Raw genomic sequence first — 17,715 nt, 5'->3', positions numbered from 1 at the left:
GAGGAGGAGATGAGGGGAGATCTCACTGAGGCCTTCAACATCCTCACAAGGAGCAGAGGAGGGGCAGCTCCGAGCTCTTCGGTGCTGTCACCAGTGGCAAGGCTCAATAAAATGGGACAGAACTGTCGGGGGGAGGCTCAGGCTGATACCAGGGAAAGGCTCTTCCCCAGAGGGTGCTGGGAATGGGCACGGCCCCGAGGCTGCCAGAGCTCCAGGAGCTGCCAGGGATGCCCAGGCTGGGGCTGTTGGGGGGTCTGGGCAGGGCTGGGGCTGCCATGGGGATCCTGGGGGTCCCTCCCAGCTCAGGACATTCCAGGATTCTGTGATTTCTATGATTCTTTGTCATGGTTTAGCCCCAGCAACAGCCAAGCCCCACACAGCCACTCATTCACCCCCCTCCAGCTGGATCAGGGAGGGAATGGGAAGGGTAAAAGCCAGAAAGATTGTGGGTTGGGATAAAGACAGGGAAATCTAAAGCTGTGCAAGCAAGGAGAAAACTAAACAAGGAGTTCATTCCTCATTGCCATGGCTGGGCAGGTTCAACCATCCTCAGGAGAGCAGGGCCCCGTCACACTAATTGGTTACTTGGGAGGAAAACCACCATTTCTCCAAATATTCCCCCTTTTCTTTCTTCCTACCCACTTCATGCACGATGTCACATGGTCTGGCACTTGGTTTTGGTCAGTTTGGGTCACCTGTCCTGGCTGTGTCTCCTCCCAGCCTCCAGCTGACTGTCCGAGGAAAGCCCTTGGCTCTGTGCAATCCCTGCTCAGCAGTAACAAAAATATCTGTATTATCAACCCTGTGTTCAGCACAAACCCAAACCCCAGCCCCAAACCAGCCTCTGGGAAGGGAATTAACTCTACCTCAGCTGAGCCAGCACAGTCCATCTATAGAAACTACCAGAAAAATCTCAGGAACCTATCAGCAATTGTCATTCAGCACTGAGTACCAAGGAAACAATACAGTAATACCTGTTAGAGAGAAAAAGTTGCAAAAACATGCTTTGCTCTAATCCATGCTGCTAAGACTGTAATTTTCAAAACTACTTAGCTCACATCCACAGGCTTTCTGAGAGGACTGACACAAAATCTGCAGCTAGGCTGAAGTGCCTGCTGAATTCTCTTTTTTGCTCTTCATCTCCTCAATGACAACCATGATGCAAAGCCCATCACTGTGACAAGATGCTGGTCTTATTTTTTGTCATGCAATCACCCCATCATTTCCAGCAGTGCTGCTCACAATGCCTTGCCTCCTCTAAGTCCAAAGAAAAGGCACAAGTACAAGAGTCTCTTAGTAAAACATTAATCTCAGATCACAGATTTATTTTATGGATTTGCAACACAGCCCATATTACAAACATTGTCTGGGAACATTTACAAGAATAAATAAGATGGACTCGCAGTTGTAAAAAAAAGATTACACTTCACTGTAATGTACAGTCAAAAAATATATCTGATATTCATTGACTTGACATTATTTACCTTCCTTCTTTTAAGCTAGAAAGAAAAGACACTGAATGCACAGTGTTGAGAGTTTTGTATTTATATTTTTTTCCTTTTTTTTTTTCATACGTGCTTTATCTATCAAACATCCAAACTGTACAAGTGAGTTTCACCAGTAATCCATAAAGGCCGAGGGGGAGCAGAGGGGGCGGCACCGCATCAGCAGAGACTCCTCTCATGCAGCACTCCTCCCTGCCCAAAAACACATCCAAGGAGCTGGGATGGCACACTGCTCAGCCAGAGGCAGCCACTGCCCTCTCAGGAGGGGACAAGGCTGGCAAGAAGCAATGCTGGCACATCTGGGTGCCCACAGGAGATTAAATCAGGGTGGGAGTGAATTTTGTCACTGCGGTTAGTCGGGCTGGGTTAAGGGGGGTGTTAAGGATGCAGCTCAAACTTTTGGCATAGAAGTACAGTGTTTAAATGCTGGCAATGCAAGAAAGGGCAAGAGGGGCAATGAGGGGGTAATTCCAGTTCTGCTCCAGGTACATGGAAGTCCAGCACATGAAGTTTGGTTTGACATGAAGTTTGCAATGTGAAACACTGAGCAGTGTTTGTCCTGGGGAGTCTCAGAGTACCTAAATTCATGAAAGCTTGTAAAGTGCTGGCCCCACTTCCTCTTCCATCCCCCAAAACATACTCCTTTCCATTATTTCACACAAAGAAGAGTTCCTGGGGATTTCCTCACTGAAAGATGATGTACTCACACAAGGAAATCCATCCAATGCAACACACTTGAGGTGTCTCACAGGGTGTCCCAAAGGGTGGCATTTCAGGGGAACAGATCTCCACTGAAACACTTCTGTGACAATTGCCTCCACTAAAGGAACCACTAATATCAGGACCAATCCTGATATTTCATAGATAGGTACCTCTTGGGAGGTACCTATATATGAAATATATAGGATTGGTCCCTAAGGGACATCAACAGCATCTTCACCCTGTACCTCCAGAGGGCCATGAACTGGCTCATGTTTATACTGCTCAGAAGCAGCTCATTGAATTAAATTCCAAGAAAAACCATTTTAGCTTGTTCTTTTCCATTTTCATGCTTTTAAATTTTTTTTCCCCCCTGCCAGGAAACACTATGGGAACACCAGCATCTGGCATTCAGTCTGCTGCATTAGTTTGTCTTTTAAGGCTCAGGTTGAAAACAGAACAGTGGTGGAAAATCTGCTGCATGAACTGGGATGAGGATGGAAAGACTGATTTAGATCCCTCATGTTTTTATAAACTGGAAAAGCTGCCAGGTTTTCACATTCTGCTAGTCCAACATTAAACTGTAGGATATTCTGAGCATAGTTTATTTTTTTTTTTTTACAAGGGAAACTTTTAAAATATTTTAACACAGCAGTTAGTGGTTATAGACTAGAGGTCACTGGAAGTCAGCAATTTTTTGCCTCTTTTTTTTCTTTCCATCACACTCTGTACCACCAGGATTTGGTGGTATATGAAAATGTATGATTCTGCTTGACAGTTTGAGCAAATTGTACATTCTTCAAGTATGCATATGAGGGACATGATTGATACCTTTTCCAAGTCAATGAACAGATAACACATGATGGATTTTCCTTGTGGTCCTTGCCAAAACGGCAGAAATTGGGCTTTGCTCGCTGTGCTGTTGGCTCACCCTCGAGGAAAAAGAGCTGGAGGTATTTTTGGGAGCAGGGAAAGAAAGAGCACTTGCATTGAAATTGTATATTATGTATGTATGGCTATAGAAGACTGCAATCTAAACAAGCAGGAGCACAGGAGGGTTATCAGAATCCTCATTGCTCACATCTTTCTCTCTGATTTAGCTGGCTCCTCCTGTTCCTCTGTCTGGGCAGGGCAGCTGCAGTGCTTTGTTCTGCCCTCACACAGCAGGAATATGGAATTTTTGACCCAATGGCAGTGGTTACGCTGAATAAATGCTGCCACTTTTGCCACACAGTCCCTTATTTTTTCCTAAAAAAAAAATGGGGTTGACTGTCTTTTGTACACTTAACACAAATTAAAGATTGTCAAATGAAAATGCAGCAGTTTCACACCAAGGTTTTGAGATGCCCCTTTCAGAGGCTGGAGTGATCACAAAAATTAACTGTGCTGCCAACATCATGGAGTTGATTGCTCACATTTATTACAGGACAATGAAGTTTTCCAAGGGGAACTTTTCCACCACATTGCCCATCCAGGACCATGCCAGGACTGTGCACTGCTCTGTGACTTTACTAAAAATTCTGCAAGTGTGACAGACAGAAGCACCTCATATTTGAAGATTCCTCTCTTGAGCAAATCTTCTTTTATCTTTGTCCCTCAGGATTTATTCCCTCTGTCACACTCCGAGTGCTCCATCCCCACAGCAGGGAATGTGACATTATGTGTTTTTTATGATCTTGGCAGGAACTCAGGAGAGTGAGATGAGAGCAGCTGTGCAAGAATGAGAGAGAGAGAGCAAGGTGCAAATTTCCTACCTGTTTCAGGATCCATTTCTTTTGCCTTCTCCTCCAATATTTGGTTTCTCCCAAAGGAGATTTCTTCTCCTTCCCTTCTCTTCCTGATGGAAACTGCTTTAACTGCCTCCTGAACCACCTGCTGCAGGAGCCTCTCTCCTTCCTCTGACTCTACAGCACACCAAGAGCAGTGACCAGAAACTCCTGGCTTGAGATTCCCAAGGGAAATCCCACAAACTGCTGCTAAATGGCCTGTGGAAAGTAAATGGAAAAGCCACTCTAGCACCCACAGGCTTAAACTTACTACTGTGGGATCCATGTGGCTACTGGACTTTTTTTTTTCCCCACCAGGGAGTTTACACCTTCAGAATAAAAGGCCAGAAACTCCTGATAACCAGTGGAATTCATTGCTGCAGTTGCACCAATAATAATTTAAGATGTTGGTTACCCCTCTATGAGGTAGTGACCCCAAACCATCTGTTTCTACTTCCTTGTATCCCAGACCAAACTTTACACCAACTCTGTGCTATCACAAACAGTTCCCCCTCACCTCTGAAGGATGTCTCCATGGGAATAGGTTCATCTTCATTATGTCCATTCAAATATTGTCAATATGATATTTTTTTTCCAGCCTAAGATTCAGTCACTGAGGAATTCACCTTTTTTTTACTGCACATTATCACTTTTCATCCACAGCAGGGGATGCTTAGGCTGAAAAGCTCACACTGACTATTAATCCTTCCAGGAGTGAGAAAACCTCCTTTATCTCATCTCATAATTCCTTTCTTTCCCCATGAAAACAAACCCATCACCCCATAATCTTGCTTCAAACACATTACCTACTTCACTATGGGCTGTTCTCTAGGGTTTAAACAACCTCAATGTAATAAAGTGATTTAAAGTGAGCTTTTCCACACAATTCCCTTCATCATTAATTCACACTTGGCATATATGCACTGTGCAGGGAGGAACAGCATGAAGATCCCTGAGCCAACACAGACTGAAGCTGGGTCAGTCCCCCAAAAGCACTGTAACTGCAGGAATTTATAACAATTTGGCAACCCAATCTGCAGTGTCTGCTGAGCATCTTTCCATATGGGTTTTAGGCTGGACATTAGGAGGTTCACACACATGGTTGAGTGGCCACATAATAAGCTGTGACTAACAGTTGGGCTGTGGGAACCAACATTTGCATCGAGCTCCTATAAAATGTAAAATTTCGCTTAAATATCCTTCCCTGCAGTTTGTGCCAACAGCACTTGGCTTTTGCAGAGGGCTGAGCACACAGGGAGTTGCTGTGGGCCAGCTGATACAGGTACCTGACCCTTTAGTAGTGTTTTTCATACCATAAAACACATCCAAACCCACCTCCAGACCCTAAAGCACTGCACTGCCAGTGCTGCTCTGCTCATCCCACACCTCCTTCCCCTCACTCACACACCCCTCCTGTGGGCTTAACACTGGCATTTCAATCCACTTGCTTTCAAGTTAAGCCTAAATTACCTCCTACACTTCACACCTCAGTGATACTGGCATTTCTTTACCTCCCTATTCCCTTATCCCAGCTGTCACCCTTGGTGCTGGCTTCACTCCCCTAAGTCACGAGGGAGACCTGTCACTGTGCTGCCTTCTATGCAAAATTAACAGAATGCTAATTACTAATTAATATTTCCATAGTGTCCACAGGGAGTGGTTCCCCTTGGCTTTCTGGAGTCAGCAGAGTCAAAAACACTTTGCTGACTTATAGTTTCTTCATACCTAGGCAGTTGTTAAAAAATCCCATCCTGGGATTAGAATTCCCTCTTCCTATTTCTCTCCCAACACCTGACCTACACTGTTCCACCCAGCCACCTGTAATCAAAACACCAATATTTTTCTTTTCCTCTCACTTTTATCTCATAGTTTCACTTTGCCTTCTAGTTATTTTTCCTGCTGAATTGTGTTGTTGCATAAATAAAAAAAAAAACCAAAACAATTCAGACCAGTCACTTGACAGCCCCAACTGGAACTAAAGTTGATTTCATGATTTTTTTGCAGGCAACAGAAAGGACCAACCAGAAACAACACAGAGGCTCCTGTGAGAAGGTGGCTCATGATCAGTTAAGACCTTCATGGTATTAAAACCAAGAATCCAAAGCTCCTTAGAGAAACCCCAGGTGGTTCAGCATCCTTCGCTTGTCAGGAGGGGTATTAATGAAACATCCTCCCCATGGCTGGTGCAGGTCCTGGTGGATGGCAGTGGTTTGGTTGGGTACTGGTTTGTGGCTGAGTTGAGAGCTGCCTTTGCCAGATTTCATTTCCACCCCTCCTGGTCAAGGTGAGGCTGTGACTATTGAAGTAAGAATGACCATGAAGTGGAGGTGCCTTCTGAATTCACAGACAGAATCAGCAAAATATTTTGAACTTCTGGCATGCTCTGTGCCAGGACAGACCTCCCACCAGCCTGATAAGAAAACTGGAGTTTCCTTCAACTCTTACCTTCAGTCTATCTTTTAGCAAGTTTGAATTTAGAGAACCTACACCCCAGAATCCATTTTACACATAGAGAAACCTTATATCCCCACACCCTCAAGATAAATAAATGGCTAAATTGAAATACTAATTATTGTAAAACCTTGCTCATTCAATTATTTTTTTTCCCAAGATTACCCTGCAGACCTTAGCGATTAACTACTTAAACATACTTTTGCAGAAAAGCAATTTCTTGGCTGCTAAGAAGTCAGAATGAGGTCCACAACCATGGCAAAACACATCTGGTGTTTGTTTCAGAGAAGGAGACTTGCACAGGCATTTTTGCAGAATAAAACAAAAGCTGTTTTGCTTAGGAAGAGAAGTTGCTGAGCTGGGCTAATGCTTCTCTTTACAGGTGTCAGAACAGGTTTCTGTGTATGTACATCACCTTTCCTACAGCTCCAATGGGTTACAACTTTGAAGCTTGTAGGGCTTGGAAATAGTGAGGAAATCTTGCCCAAACCCAATTTTAAAAACCTTCAGACTTTGAAACTCTTGAGCAGAAACTTTCTTTGCTGTCTGCCTGCACTGTGCCTGGTTCAGCAGGGTCCTGGAGTGACTAGGGGTCCTAAGTTCTACAGCAATACAAATAATAAATAAAAAATAGTCATACATTGTATATGAGCAATAATAACTACTTCATACCCTGTTTGTCAGAGACACACTGCACCCCAGCTAATACTTGGGAAATGTGGTAACCAAGTCACCAAAGTTGCCAGATGAATGCCATTTTTTTGATGCAAATATTTAACCTTTAGGTCCAAGTGGCTGGGAAACTCCTCAACAGCTTCACCAGCAGTGAAAGGACACAGACCAGAGGGATGGAACTGGGTCATGCACAGCCCTGAAGTTGAGCAGAAACTGTGAGGAAATATTTCTGTGGAGGCAGTGGATCCATGTACAGCTTCTCATCTCCACCATCTATTTTCATGTTTAAAGGGACTACATTTGGGAAGAGAATTCCAGCGTAGTCTTTGTGTGTGTGTGTGTGTGTGTGTTGGCCTTTTCATTAGGAAAAACAAATAAAAGGAAACAGATAAGGTAGACAAATTGTAATGAAACATTTCATGTATCCCCTATGGCTATCTCATTTTTCCCAAATGACTGCTGCATGAAATTAAAAAATTAAAAGGCTGGGATTTGAGAACAAAATTATAAATTAAAAAGGAGACATTTAAAAGATAATTTCCTAAGGGTTTCATTCCTTCCCCACTCTGCAGCAAGCAGAACAAAAACACAATCCAAAAGAGGAGAGAAGTCAGAGGGGATTAGAAAGTCCAGTCTTTCAGCCTGTCTCCATGTTGCTAATTTTTACGGTAAGTTATTTAAGAAGCAGTAGATGTTCCCATAGAAAGCAGGCAGCAGCACACACAGGCATCGCCTCCTCCTTCCAGCGAGGTCTCTGCAACCTCAGTCTCTTGCTGGGAAGGCAGGAGAAGTTTTCCTCCCCACACTTGTTACTGCCTTCCAGTGTGGGACAGGGGAGAAGCATCCACCAGAGTTTGGGGTCTGGCACATCGTGGGGTCCCCTCCCTTGGCTGGGCTAAAAGGAACTCAAGTATTCCAGTGCAACCTCGTATACAAATTTATACTGTTCCTGAAAGAGAGGACACAAAGGAATGGCATTAGGATGTGGGAAAATTCCTCAGAGCCTCGTTCTACAAGCAAAAATACCTCCTCCCTCTTTCTTATACCCTTTGGCAGGAGCAGGCAAACACTGGTTGTGTTTCTGAGTGATCCTGAGCAAGCATGGCTGGGAGATGGTGTCATCAAAGGCAGAGAAAAGCACTCAAAGAGACAGCCTCAGTCTGGACCATTCATTCTTTGCCTCCAGCCCTCACTGCACGTGTTGCTTTTGAGGCACGAGCTCAGAGTGATGGATGGAGATGACTGAATTCAGGACAGTTTAATCTCCTGGGCTGCATGGAGCCAGGCCTGAGGCTGGACTATTCTCCTTCCCTGGTTTCAAGATGTGTCACAGCACCCAGCACTGGGCTGGACAGGAGGACAATTCCCTGCATGGACAGGAGGACAAATCCCACTCTTCCCACAGCCATGGTGACAGCTCTGTGGGGTTTGACCTCCTGAGGCAGCTGGGCATGGGACACAGTGTCCATCACTCTGCCAGGGTGATCCCTGTTCTCAGAAGGAGAAGCAGGAAGATTCACTGAACATGCTAAAACAGAACCAGTTTTAACTCTGGTGTCTTCATCTTCCCATTCATTTTGATTCGTCCTGAACTAATTTTGACTTTTTTTTACCTATCCTGAAGTCCCTTGCACACACACTGGGTGGGGATTGAGCAGAAAGAAGCCTTACCAGTGACTCCACCATGTTGGATTTGTTATTCCGTAGCGTTTTCACTATGTGGAACACGTCGATGATGTTCTGCTGCTGGATCATCTCACACACACTGCAGATGGCACAGAAGGTGCCGCTGCGGCCGCCACCGTTCCTGGCAGGGGGACAAAACAGGGCAAGGAGGGGCTGGTGAGGATGGGGGAAGGACAGCACACACAGCTCACAGCCCATGGACAGGTCGCTAATGGAGAGATTCCTTCACATGGAAGGTCTCTGATGTAAGGGCTGATGCTCAAGGGCTTGTGTGCCTAAAGGGGCTCCAAGAGAGCTGGAGGAGGGCTTTGGACAAGGGCATGGAGTGACAGGACACAGGGAATGGCTTCCCACTGCCAGAGGGCAGGGATAGATGGGATATTGGGAAGGAATCCTTCCCTGTGAGGGGGGTGAGGCTCTGGCACAGGGTGCCCAGAGAAGCCGTGGCTGCCCCTGGATCCCTGGAAGTGTCCAAGGCCAGGTTGGACAGGGCTGGGAGCAGCCTGGAGTAGTGGAAGGTGTCCACTAGAACTGAGTGGTGTTTGGGGTTCCTTCCAACCCAAACCATTCTGTGAGTGTGTGGGAGTGGAGACCTGTAGAACTGGGGCAGGGATAGAAGGACTAAGGGATAAGGGGAGCTTCCCTGTCCCCCTGGAGTAGGGGACAGGGGAGCTCAGGGGCTGCAGTGCTGCAAACCCCTGCTCTGGGCTCACAGGAGCTCTGTGCTCAAAGCTGGGTACATGGCAGGGCTGCCTCAGCTCTGTCTGTGCTACAGACATGAGACCTGCAACATACCAGGGCTCTTGGAGCTATCTCTCACTGCAATCAGCAAAATCCCTGGGCCAGGACACGATAATGCAATACAATATTCAACTTGAAGTGATCATTATAAAGGTAGCTAGTACATGAAGTCATAAATGAAATAGAAGTGTGTGAATTTAGTAGCATGAATGTACTTTAACTCCATTCCCCCCAGCTGAAGCCTGGCAAACCACCAGATTTCCACAACCCACAGCACGTGAGGCTACAGACATCTCCCAGCCCTTACTTACAGGCAGTGGACCACGGTGCGCCCGTCTCTGCCATCGTACTGCTCCTGCCACTTCTCCAGCCTCCTGACCACCTTGAGCAGGGAGCGCTTGGAGGGAGGGGTGTCCCTGTAGGCCGGCCAGCCGATGTACTGCAGGTGCTGCACGATGCGGTACCCGTCCTGCGGCTGCAACACAGAGCTGCTCAGGGGCCAGCCAGGGGCGGGCAGGGCTGGCAGGGTCAGCATCCAGCCTCACTTCATGGCAGAATGATTAGGATTCTATGCAAGTGCTGTTATTTTTTTATTTTATTAAGAGCTCTGGGTGTCAGGGGTACTGTCGGAACCCAGGGAATTCCTCTCATGTCACAGACATCTTTTATGAAAAATCCTTTCTTTAGGATTTTTCCTCTTGAGAAGCTGAGAGACTTCAAGAACAAAATGTAAACAATGGTTATGTGCTGCTGTGGAATGCAACAAGTAGATCTTTGATTGGCCTATGTTAGTTGTTTCTAATTAATGGCCAATCACAGGGAGCTGGCTCGGACAGAAAGTTCGAGCCACAAGCCTTTGTTATCATTCTTTCCTATTCTATTCTTAGCCAGCCTTCTGATAAAATCCTGTCTTCTATTCTTTTAGTATAGTTTTAATATAATATATATCATAAAATAATAAATCAAGCCTTCTGAAACATAAAGTCAAATCCTCGTCTCTTCCCTCATCCTAAGACCCCTGTGAACATGGTCACACTCTTATTGTAAATCAAAGGCGACTCTGACAAAGGGGAGAGAGAATTATGCATCTGACTCCATCATCAGAAGGCCAGTTAATTACTTATACTGTACTATGTACATTGTATCTAAACTGAATCTGGCATGCACTCACTCTTGCTCACAACTGCTCACACTGCACTCATCTCTGATTCTCTCTCCTGTGGCAGTCCCACACACACACACACACACACACACACACACACACACACTTCTTGGCCCTGACAGGGCAAGGGAACAAAACATCCTCACTTTGGGTAAACAATCTCCATATTGTATTCTACTTTAGCACAACACAGGCACAGCAAGCGAGATAAGAATTGTGTTTTCCTTCTCTGCTTGAGTCTCACAGCTTCTCTCTGTTCAGAGGGCTGTGAATACCACACCTCTGGCTGCCCTGGAGGACTTGAGACCCTGCCCAGGGGGCTCAGAGACCTTGGCACAGAGCCCAAGACCCCTGTGACTTTGATTTTGACCCATGGAGCAAATTACCACTTTCATATGAAGAATTACAAGTCAAGAGAGTTTAAGTAGAATAATAGTTAGTTTGTCACGGGATGAAACATAGATTTTTGAGGTTTTTAGAATGGGGGCTCAGGGTCCCAAGAAGGAGGAATTTGGGCATGCCCTGACCTTCTTCTTTCTTCTTCCTGGCCTCCATGTTCCAGGTGATGTTGGCACTTTTGATTGGTTTAAGGTAGAAACTCACTGTCTAACACAGGTGATAGACATTGGGAAGTTATGGTAAATAATGTGCATGTAGTTTTTAGTATAAAAAGATAACACCAGTGTGCTGCAACCAGACCTGCCAGACAGACCTCAGTGAAAGAATGTTATAGATAAAAAATAATAAACAACCTTGAGAACGAGAAAGAAGAATTCTGACTCCTTCTTCAACTGCTGGGCTGGGAAAAAGAGGCTTGTACATATCTCAGAGTCACTGTGACCAGCAGAGATTCTGAGAGGGTACCCAAACCCAACTCTGGCTCCAACATGGTTTCGGGCCGAGCATGTTTTATATTCTATCGTTATATCACTTACATATTAATTATTAAACTTACGTTGTTCTATTTTATACATTGATTTCATCCAAGCATGGATTTCTTGTGATCCCCCCTCAAACCCCTAACATAGTTTCTCATGATTCTTTAACAATAATTCTATCTAATCACATCTAACAAGTATATCATTTATCATATACTGACTACACAGGTGCAGTTTCACATGATCTAGCAAATACAAGGCCCAACATTCCCCAGGGCCTACTAAGCCTGTATCCATGAGCCAGCTCCATCTGAGAGCACAGAGCCTTGCTCTGACCAGCTTTATCAGCCCCAGGCTCTCCCTGGGACACAGGAAGGTGTCTGATATCCAACCAGTTTATCAGTTTTTGTGCTGGACCACAAGGTTGCCTCTGCAGTGCCACACCTGAACGGCTGCACAGGCTCTGACCATGCAGACACTGATGGGTTACACTGCATGGAAATATAATTTGCAGAGCCTGCTTCCATTTCTGACAAGAAAAAAAATGAAAGAGGAACAACAAAGGAAACATAATCAATCTGGGAAACGACTAATGAGAGAAAAATCCTCTGCTGAAGCCCTATCCTGCAGCCCTGAAGCTGGATTGCCAAGGCTCAGTGTGCAGATAAACTTTGTTTCTATCATTTCAGCTGTCCTGGGGCTGAGGGACACAGACAAAGAGCTGCTTACAGAAATGGCAGTTGCTTATTTATAGGGAAAGCAGTGGCAGTTGGGAATCCCAGTCTAGCCAGTAAACATTGCATCTGTCTTCAGAGATGCTGCCTGGGAGCTGACAGATGGAGAGCTGCTGACACCATCCCAGTTTATTTCCTGCAATACTGATGGCTTTATATTGGCTACTAAGTGATGAATTGTTCTCAAATACACACAGAAAAATGCTCACCATTTAAATACAGATTTTCAGCTCATATCATCCACTTGCTGCCTTCAGCCAAGAGTCCTTTAGCAATGCAGGCTGATTAAATGTTAATTAAAGGAAGTAGCTGCAGTGGAATTTCATTCCTAGGTGAGAGATTCTGCATCTCTAAACCACAAGCCTTGGTTCTGCCTCTTCCTTGAGCCAAAATGTGGTTTTGAGAATAACTAGGGAATGGAGTATTTCTGCTCTCTTACCCTGGCCATGTTGCAAATCCGGAATATCCTGTTGATGATATCTTCATCAATATCTGCTGAAACAAACTCCACCTGAATTGGGCCATAACAACAGGATGTCTTCTCTGGCCAGTACTGCATGCAGAGCTAGGAAAAAACACAACACCAAACAGAAATCTTAATTATTAACATATTAAATCATTTTGGATCTATAACCAGCTCAAAATCCATCACCAATTTGTGTATCGTGGCTTTGTTCAGACAAGATCTCATTCTAGCTTAGTAAAACATTTTATATCTTGAATATAAAGAAAAAAAAGAAATGTATTTTAGGGCCTGGAATTTTCTTCCTCCTTATTTTTGTACGAACACAGTTTGGAAGTGATTGGATTCTGGGTCTAGAGGTGCAGAAAGGTGGCTGACAAATGAAGCTTCTGTAAAGGCAGAGATTTAACAGGAACATTGAAAGATTAGTGTCTGCAGATAAATTTAATAGGAACCATAGAGATCTGGTAAAAATGAGGAAATAATACAGGCACCAAGAAAATTAATCTTAATTCAAACAAACTGGAATTTCTTTCTTTCTGTAAGATGAACTTTTTAGTTTTCTGGCTCTACCAGTGAGCAGGAGAAGGAGACTGAGTTTGTTCTGAGAGCACAAGAGCTGCTCTGGTTTCAGGGTGAACCACAACTGCACCTCTGAAGCTTGTGAAGCAGGCTGGGAGTCTTTTTCTTGTGCTGACATTACCGAGTTGAAAGGACAAAAACCACCCTGTGCACACAAATTACAATCTAAGGATTTTAAATCCGGCTGGAAATAGATCATGGCACAAAAATATTTTGCATGAGATCTCATTAGCAGTTTCTGCTAAGATTGTATTTCTTTGTGGCTTTTTTTTTCCTTCCTATTTTCAAGTGTAATTTTGTACAAGTTTTGAAACCCCCAGATGCTCATTTGAACTTGATCTCCAGCTTTTCAAGTTCAATCACTGCCAGCAACAACGTGGAGTGTGTGCATGTGGCTGCATTAATTCTGCACTCCTGTTCTTCCTTTGATCATACAGGATTGAAATTGGGTGGGATATTCACACAATCTTATGCATCTTTGCCCTTGTTAGTTTTTCAAGATTAAGCAAGCCAGCCAAGACCACACAAGCAAGTCCTTTGAAGGGTTTCTTTACTCTTCCTTCAGACTTTCAAGCTGCCTAGTGATCTCCTCTCAAAGCATCTGTCCCTCAGGCAGGGAGATGTGAGCTGAGCTGAGCTTTGGCAAACAACCTCAAGGTGCAGTGGAAAGCAGAAAAAGATGAAACCTTTCCTTGGGATGGAAAATTTGCTTCTCCCAGAGCAGGTGGGTGAATGGCCACCTCTCCAAACACACAGGTGTGTACTGTGCTGAACACTGCCTTCTGTGTGCTCTGACCTCCACAGGGCTTTATTTGCCTTTTCCCAGTACTCAGGGCACAGCCTGGGATCAAACACTGATGAACAGACAGGGAATGACAATACTGTCATGCAAGGACAGTGCAGACACAGTGCCAAGTCCTCTTCCATAAAACTCCTCTCCACAATGGATCTGATGATCTGCTGGAGGGTAGGAAGGACCTGCAGAGAGATCTGGATTGATGGGCTTGAGGCTGCTCAATCTCACGATGGTTGTGTATGGTCTGAAGGGCAGCAGAGCTGGGGAAGGGTCTGGAGCCCCCAGGAGGGGCTGAGGGAGCTGGGAAAGGGGCTCAGCCTGGAGAAAAGGAGGCTCAGGGGGGAAACCCTCTCACTCTGCACAAATCCCTGAGTGTGGGCTCTCTTCCCAAGGAACAAGGGACAGGATGAGAGGAAACAGCTTCAAACTGTGCCAGGGGGCGCTGAGATTGGCTATTAGGGAAAATTTCTTCACTGAAAGGGTGGTCAAGCAATGGAACAGCTGTCCAGAGAAGTGGTGGAATCACCATCCCTGGAGAGATTTAAAAGACATATAGATGCAGCACTTGGGGACATGGATAAGTGGCGGCCTTGGCAGTGCTGAGGTAACAGTTGGATTCAATCAGCTTAGAGGTCTTTTCCACCCCAAATGATTCTGTGATATCAAACTGTCTCACGGTGTCCTGGTAGCTCATAAAATACAAACTTTCAAATCCTCCTTAACTTCCAGTGCCACCTGGGTGTTCTGGCATTGGCTGCACTTTCGAGGGAGGTGACACCGTGCTACAGAAACTGTCAAAGTGACTTCATGCACTGCCAAATCCCCTCTTCTGTGCCTACAGACCACATCATAGCAGCAAAACTTTGCTAGGAAAAAAAAAAAAAAAAAAATCGAAGCTTTGTGAAAGATAGTCACAAGAATAACGCTGGCTGGGGCTGAAAGGTTTGTGTTTTCCCAGAAGTGAGTGTGAGAAAGTGTGTCATTTCCAGAAAAAGATGGGTTGTGCTTTGAAGTGTCAGGAAAAAAAAAGGTGACATTTGTCTCTGGATTCAATGCCAAGATGCAGAGTCAAGGAGATGGAAGAGGAAAACAGAAGATACAGAGAACCTCTGGCTCCTCACAGAGTGGTGGGACCCTGCAGGGCACAGGAGAGCCCAGGCTGAACAGAGCTGTCACTGGGGCTGGAATGGAATCCCACTGAGCTCCCCTTGATGGGACACCCCCTTAAGGACTGGGGTGATTGGCTTCTCCAGCACCATCCACAAAAGAGACCAACAATTCACTGCCTGCAAGTGTGGTAAGACAAACGGAAGAGACAAATGAAAAATGAATCCATGAAGTACCAACTGTTGAGGGTTCCTCTCATTGAACAAGGGCTGTAATGGGTGAATTAACCATGCCAAATGTACTCTCCACACAAATTGCACGATTACACCTTTTTGAAAGCTGTTCTCCTCCTCTGCCACTCATCAGCAAGGTGGCTGGAGACACCAGGGCAGGAGGAATGGCAAAAGCTCCTCCCTGGCAAGCTCAAATGCTGAAAATAATCCTGTGTCCACTAGCCAAAACCCAACATGGAATTAAAAAGGAAAAGAAAAAGAGATAAAAGGACTACATTATCCTCAAACTGGGCAAAGCACCTTTCTCAGTATTACAGAACCATACTGGAAATCTCAGGGGAAAGATCCTTCAAATTATTTCAGGTCTCTTGGTTTTATTCTTCTGGAAATGCCATGTGAAAAAGGCAAACACGAAGCACCCTGGGGCTGTGGTAGGGAGCATTTTCCTGAACCAAACAGAGACAAAAATATGAAAGGGGAGAAAGCGGGTTTGGGAGGGAAATTTTGGCCTGCAAACACAAAGTAATTCTGTAATATATAAAGTATGTATATAAAACTTTTTGATACTCTGAACTATATTTTACCTAATTTTATATCAAAGTATTTATATAATAAATGGGGAGACTTTATAGCATCTTTCCAGCACATAAAAGGAGCTTACAGGAAGGCTGGAGGAGGACTTTCCAGAAGGGTGCGGAGTGATAGGAAAAAGGGGAATAGCATTAAGCTGAAGGAGGGCAGATTAGAAGGGATATCAGGAAGAAATTCCTCCCTGTGAGGATGGTGAGGCCCTGGTACAGGTTTCCAGAGAAGCTGTGAGTGCCCCACCCCTGGAAGTGTCCAAGGCCAGGTTGGATGGGGTTTGGAGCAACCTGGGATAGTGGAAGGTGACCCTGCCATGGCAGGGGGTTGAAGTATCATGGTCTTTAAGGTCCCTTCACAACCAAACCCTTCTATGATCCCTGTTAATTACAATAAGAATTAGCTTACAAAGAGCCAGGCAAATGGACTTATTCTCCATTAAAACCCCAAAACATCACCTATAACTTTCCAGCTCTCCCTCATTTATTTACTGGGGTGGGAGAGCACCCACCCCAATAAAATGGCAACAGGGACTCCCTGCAGACCTGGATTTGAGAAGGGAGTGAATGAAGAGCCAGGAATGAAGAGCCACTCACCTGTGCTGCATCCATCTCGTTGAGCATCACCACGGAGGAGCAGTTGTAATCAAACACCAGCCTCCAGAAGTCTGTGATGGTGTTGGGCAAGGGGTGCTGGGTGACAATGAAGGCAGCAGGCTGCTTGTGGCTCTAACAAAAGAGTAAGATTAGTTAAAAAAAATAAAAAAAAATCAATCAACTTTTATTCAAAGGAATATTATGCCCGGGAGGCTGTGGGGAGGCAGTGTGAGCCATTTAACCAGATTATACAAATCACATCTCCTGCTCCTTGTTATCGCCCCACAATGAATGAACGCCTCGTAATGGGATTCTTTTGCTCCCAATAAAGACATTTCATTAAAGAAGTGTCACAAGAGCAGAGATTACCCAAATCAATTATTTATATTTTGAGACTCAGCAAATAATGCTAATTCTACTATTACTACTACTACTACGACTATCAGGAATATTAATAATTGGAAGGAAAACAGCTGGAAGCAAATGTTCTCCTCTGTGCTGCAGTGGCCTCGAGGAGCTCCAGAAGGGATTAGCCCTGTCTGCTGGGGCTGCCTGGGGGTGCAGTGTGACAGAGGTGGCATGTTTGGATCCCAGCCATCCTTTGTGGGGCAGCATTCAGAGCCTGTGACATTGGCATTTAATTTCTGCTGTTATTCTTTCACCTCAAAAAGGCCCTCTCACCTCAGTCTCCCTAAGCACGAGGGGGTGGAGCTGTGCTCCCAACCTCTGCAGGGCTGAGTTAATGAATGTTTGGGATGAAAGGCAACAAGCTGAAAACTTTATCGCTTCCCAACCACGGCAGGCAAGGCTTAAATGAGCCTGGAAACTGCACAGTCCTTTGTGCTGTACATCTGTGAAGCAGACTTGAATCAAAAGGCACACTAATTCTGGAGTAAAAAAAAAACCCAACAAAATAGCACAAAGAAACCCTCCAGTGGAATAAAATTTTGGATTTTAAGTGAAGAAATAATAAAATCCTGAAGTATGAAGCTGCCCATTGTGGGGGTTTGCCTTTTCTCCTCCATGTGAGGCAGATGTGGGTGGAAATGCTGGGCAGGC

At 45.1% G+C, this 17,715-nt stretch overlaps 1 protein-coding gene across 7 annotated transcripts in view; it reads right to left on the bottom strand.

Annotated features, from left to right (window-relative positions):
- Positions 1-1,291: 1,291 nt before the first annotated feature.
- PTPRT (protein tyrosine phosphatase receptor type T) overlaps positions 1,292-17,715 on the bottom strand; it is a 484,991-nt gene continuing 468,567 nt past the window's right edge. For all 7 annotated transcript variants that reach the window (XM_066561514.1, XM_066561518.1, XM_066561519.1 and 4 more), the window contains 5 exons: positions 16,657-16,788; positions 12,737-12,862; positions 9,835-9,998; positions 8,768-8,903; positions 1,292-8,045 (listed from right to left, as the gene is read on the bottom strand). In XM_066561514.1, coding sequence (XP_066417611.1) covers positions 7,992-8,045; positions 8,768-8,903; positions 9,835-9,998; positions 12,737-12,862; positions 16,657-16,788 — 612 coding nt within the window. In that variant the 3' untranslated portion in view covers positions 1,292-7,991. The remainder of the gene's footprint in view (positions 8,046-8,767; positions 8,904-9,834; positions 9,999-12,736; positions 12,863-16,656; positions 16,789-17,715) is intronic.

Source organism: Molothrus aeneus, chromosome 17, assembly GCF_037042795.1.
Source record: "Molothrus aeneus isolate 106 chromosome 17, BPBGC_Maene_1.0, whole genome shotgun sequence".
Classification (NCBI taxonomy): Eukaryota; Metazoa; Chordata; class Aves; order Passeriformes; family Icteridae; genus Molothrus; species Molothrus aeneus.
The sequence above is the reverse complement of the archived record's forward strand: the minus strand, read 5'-3'. Positions and strand labels throughout refer to the sequence as shown.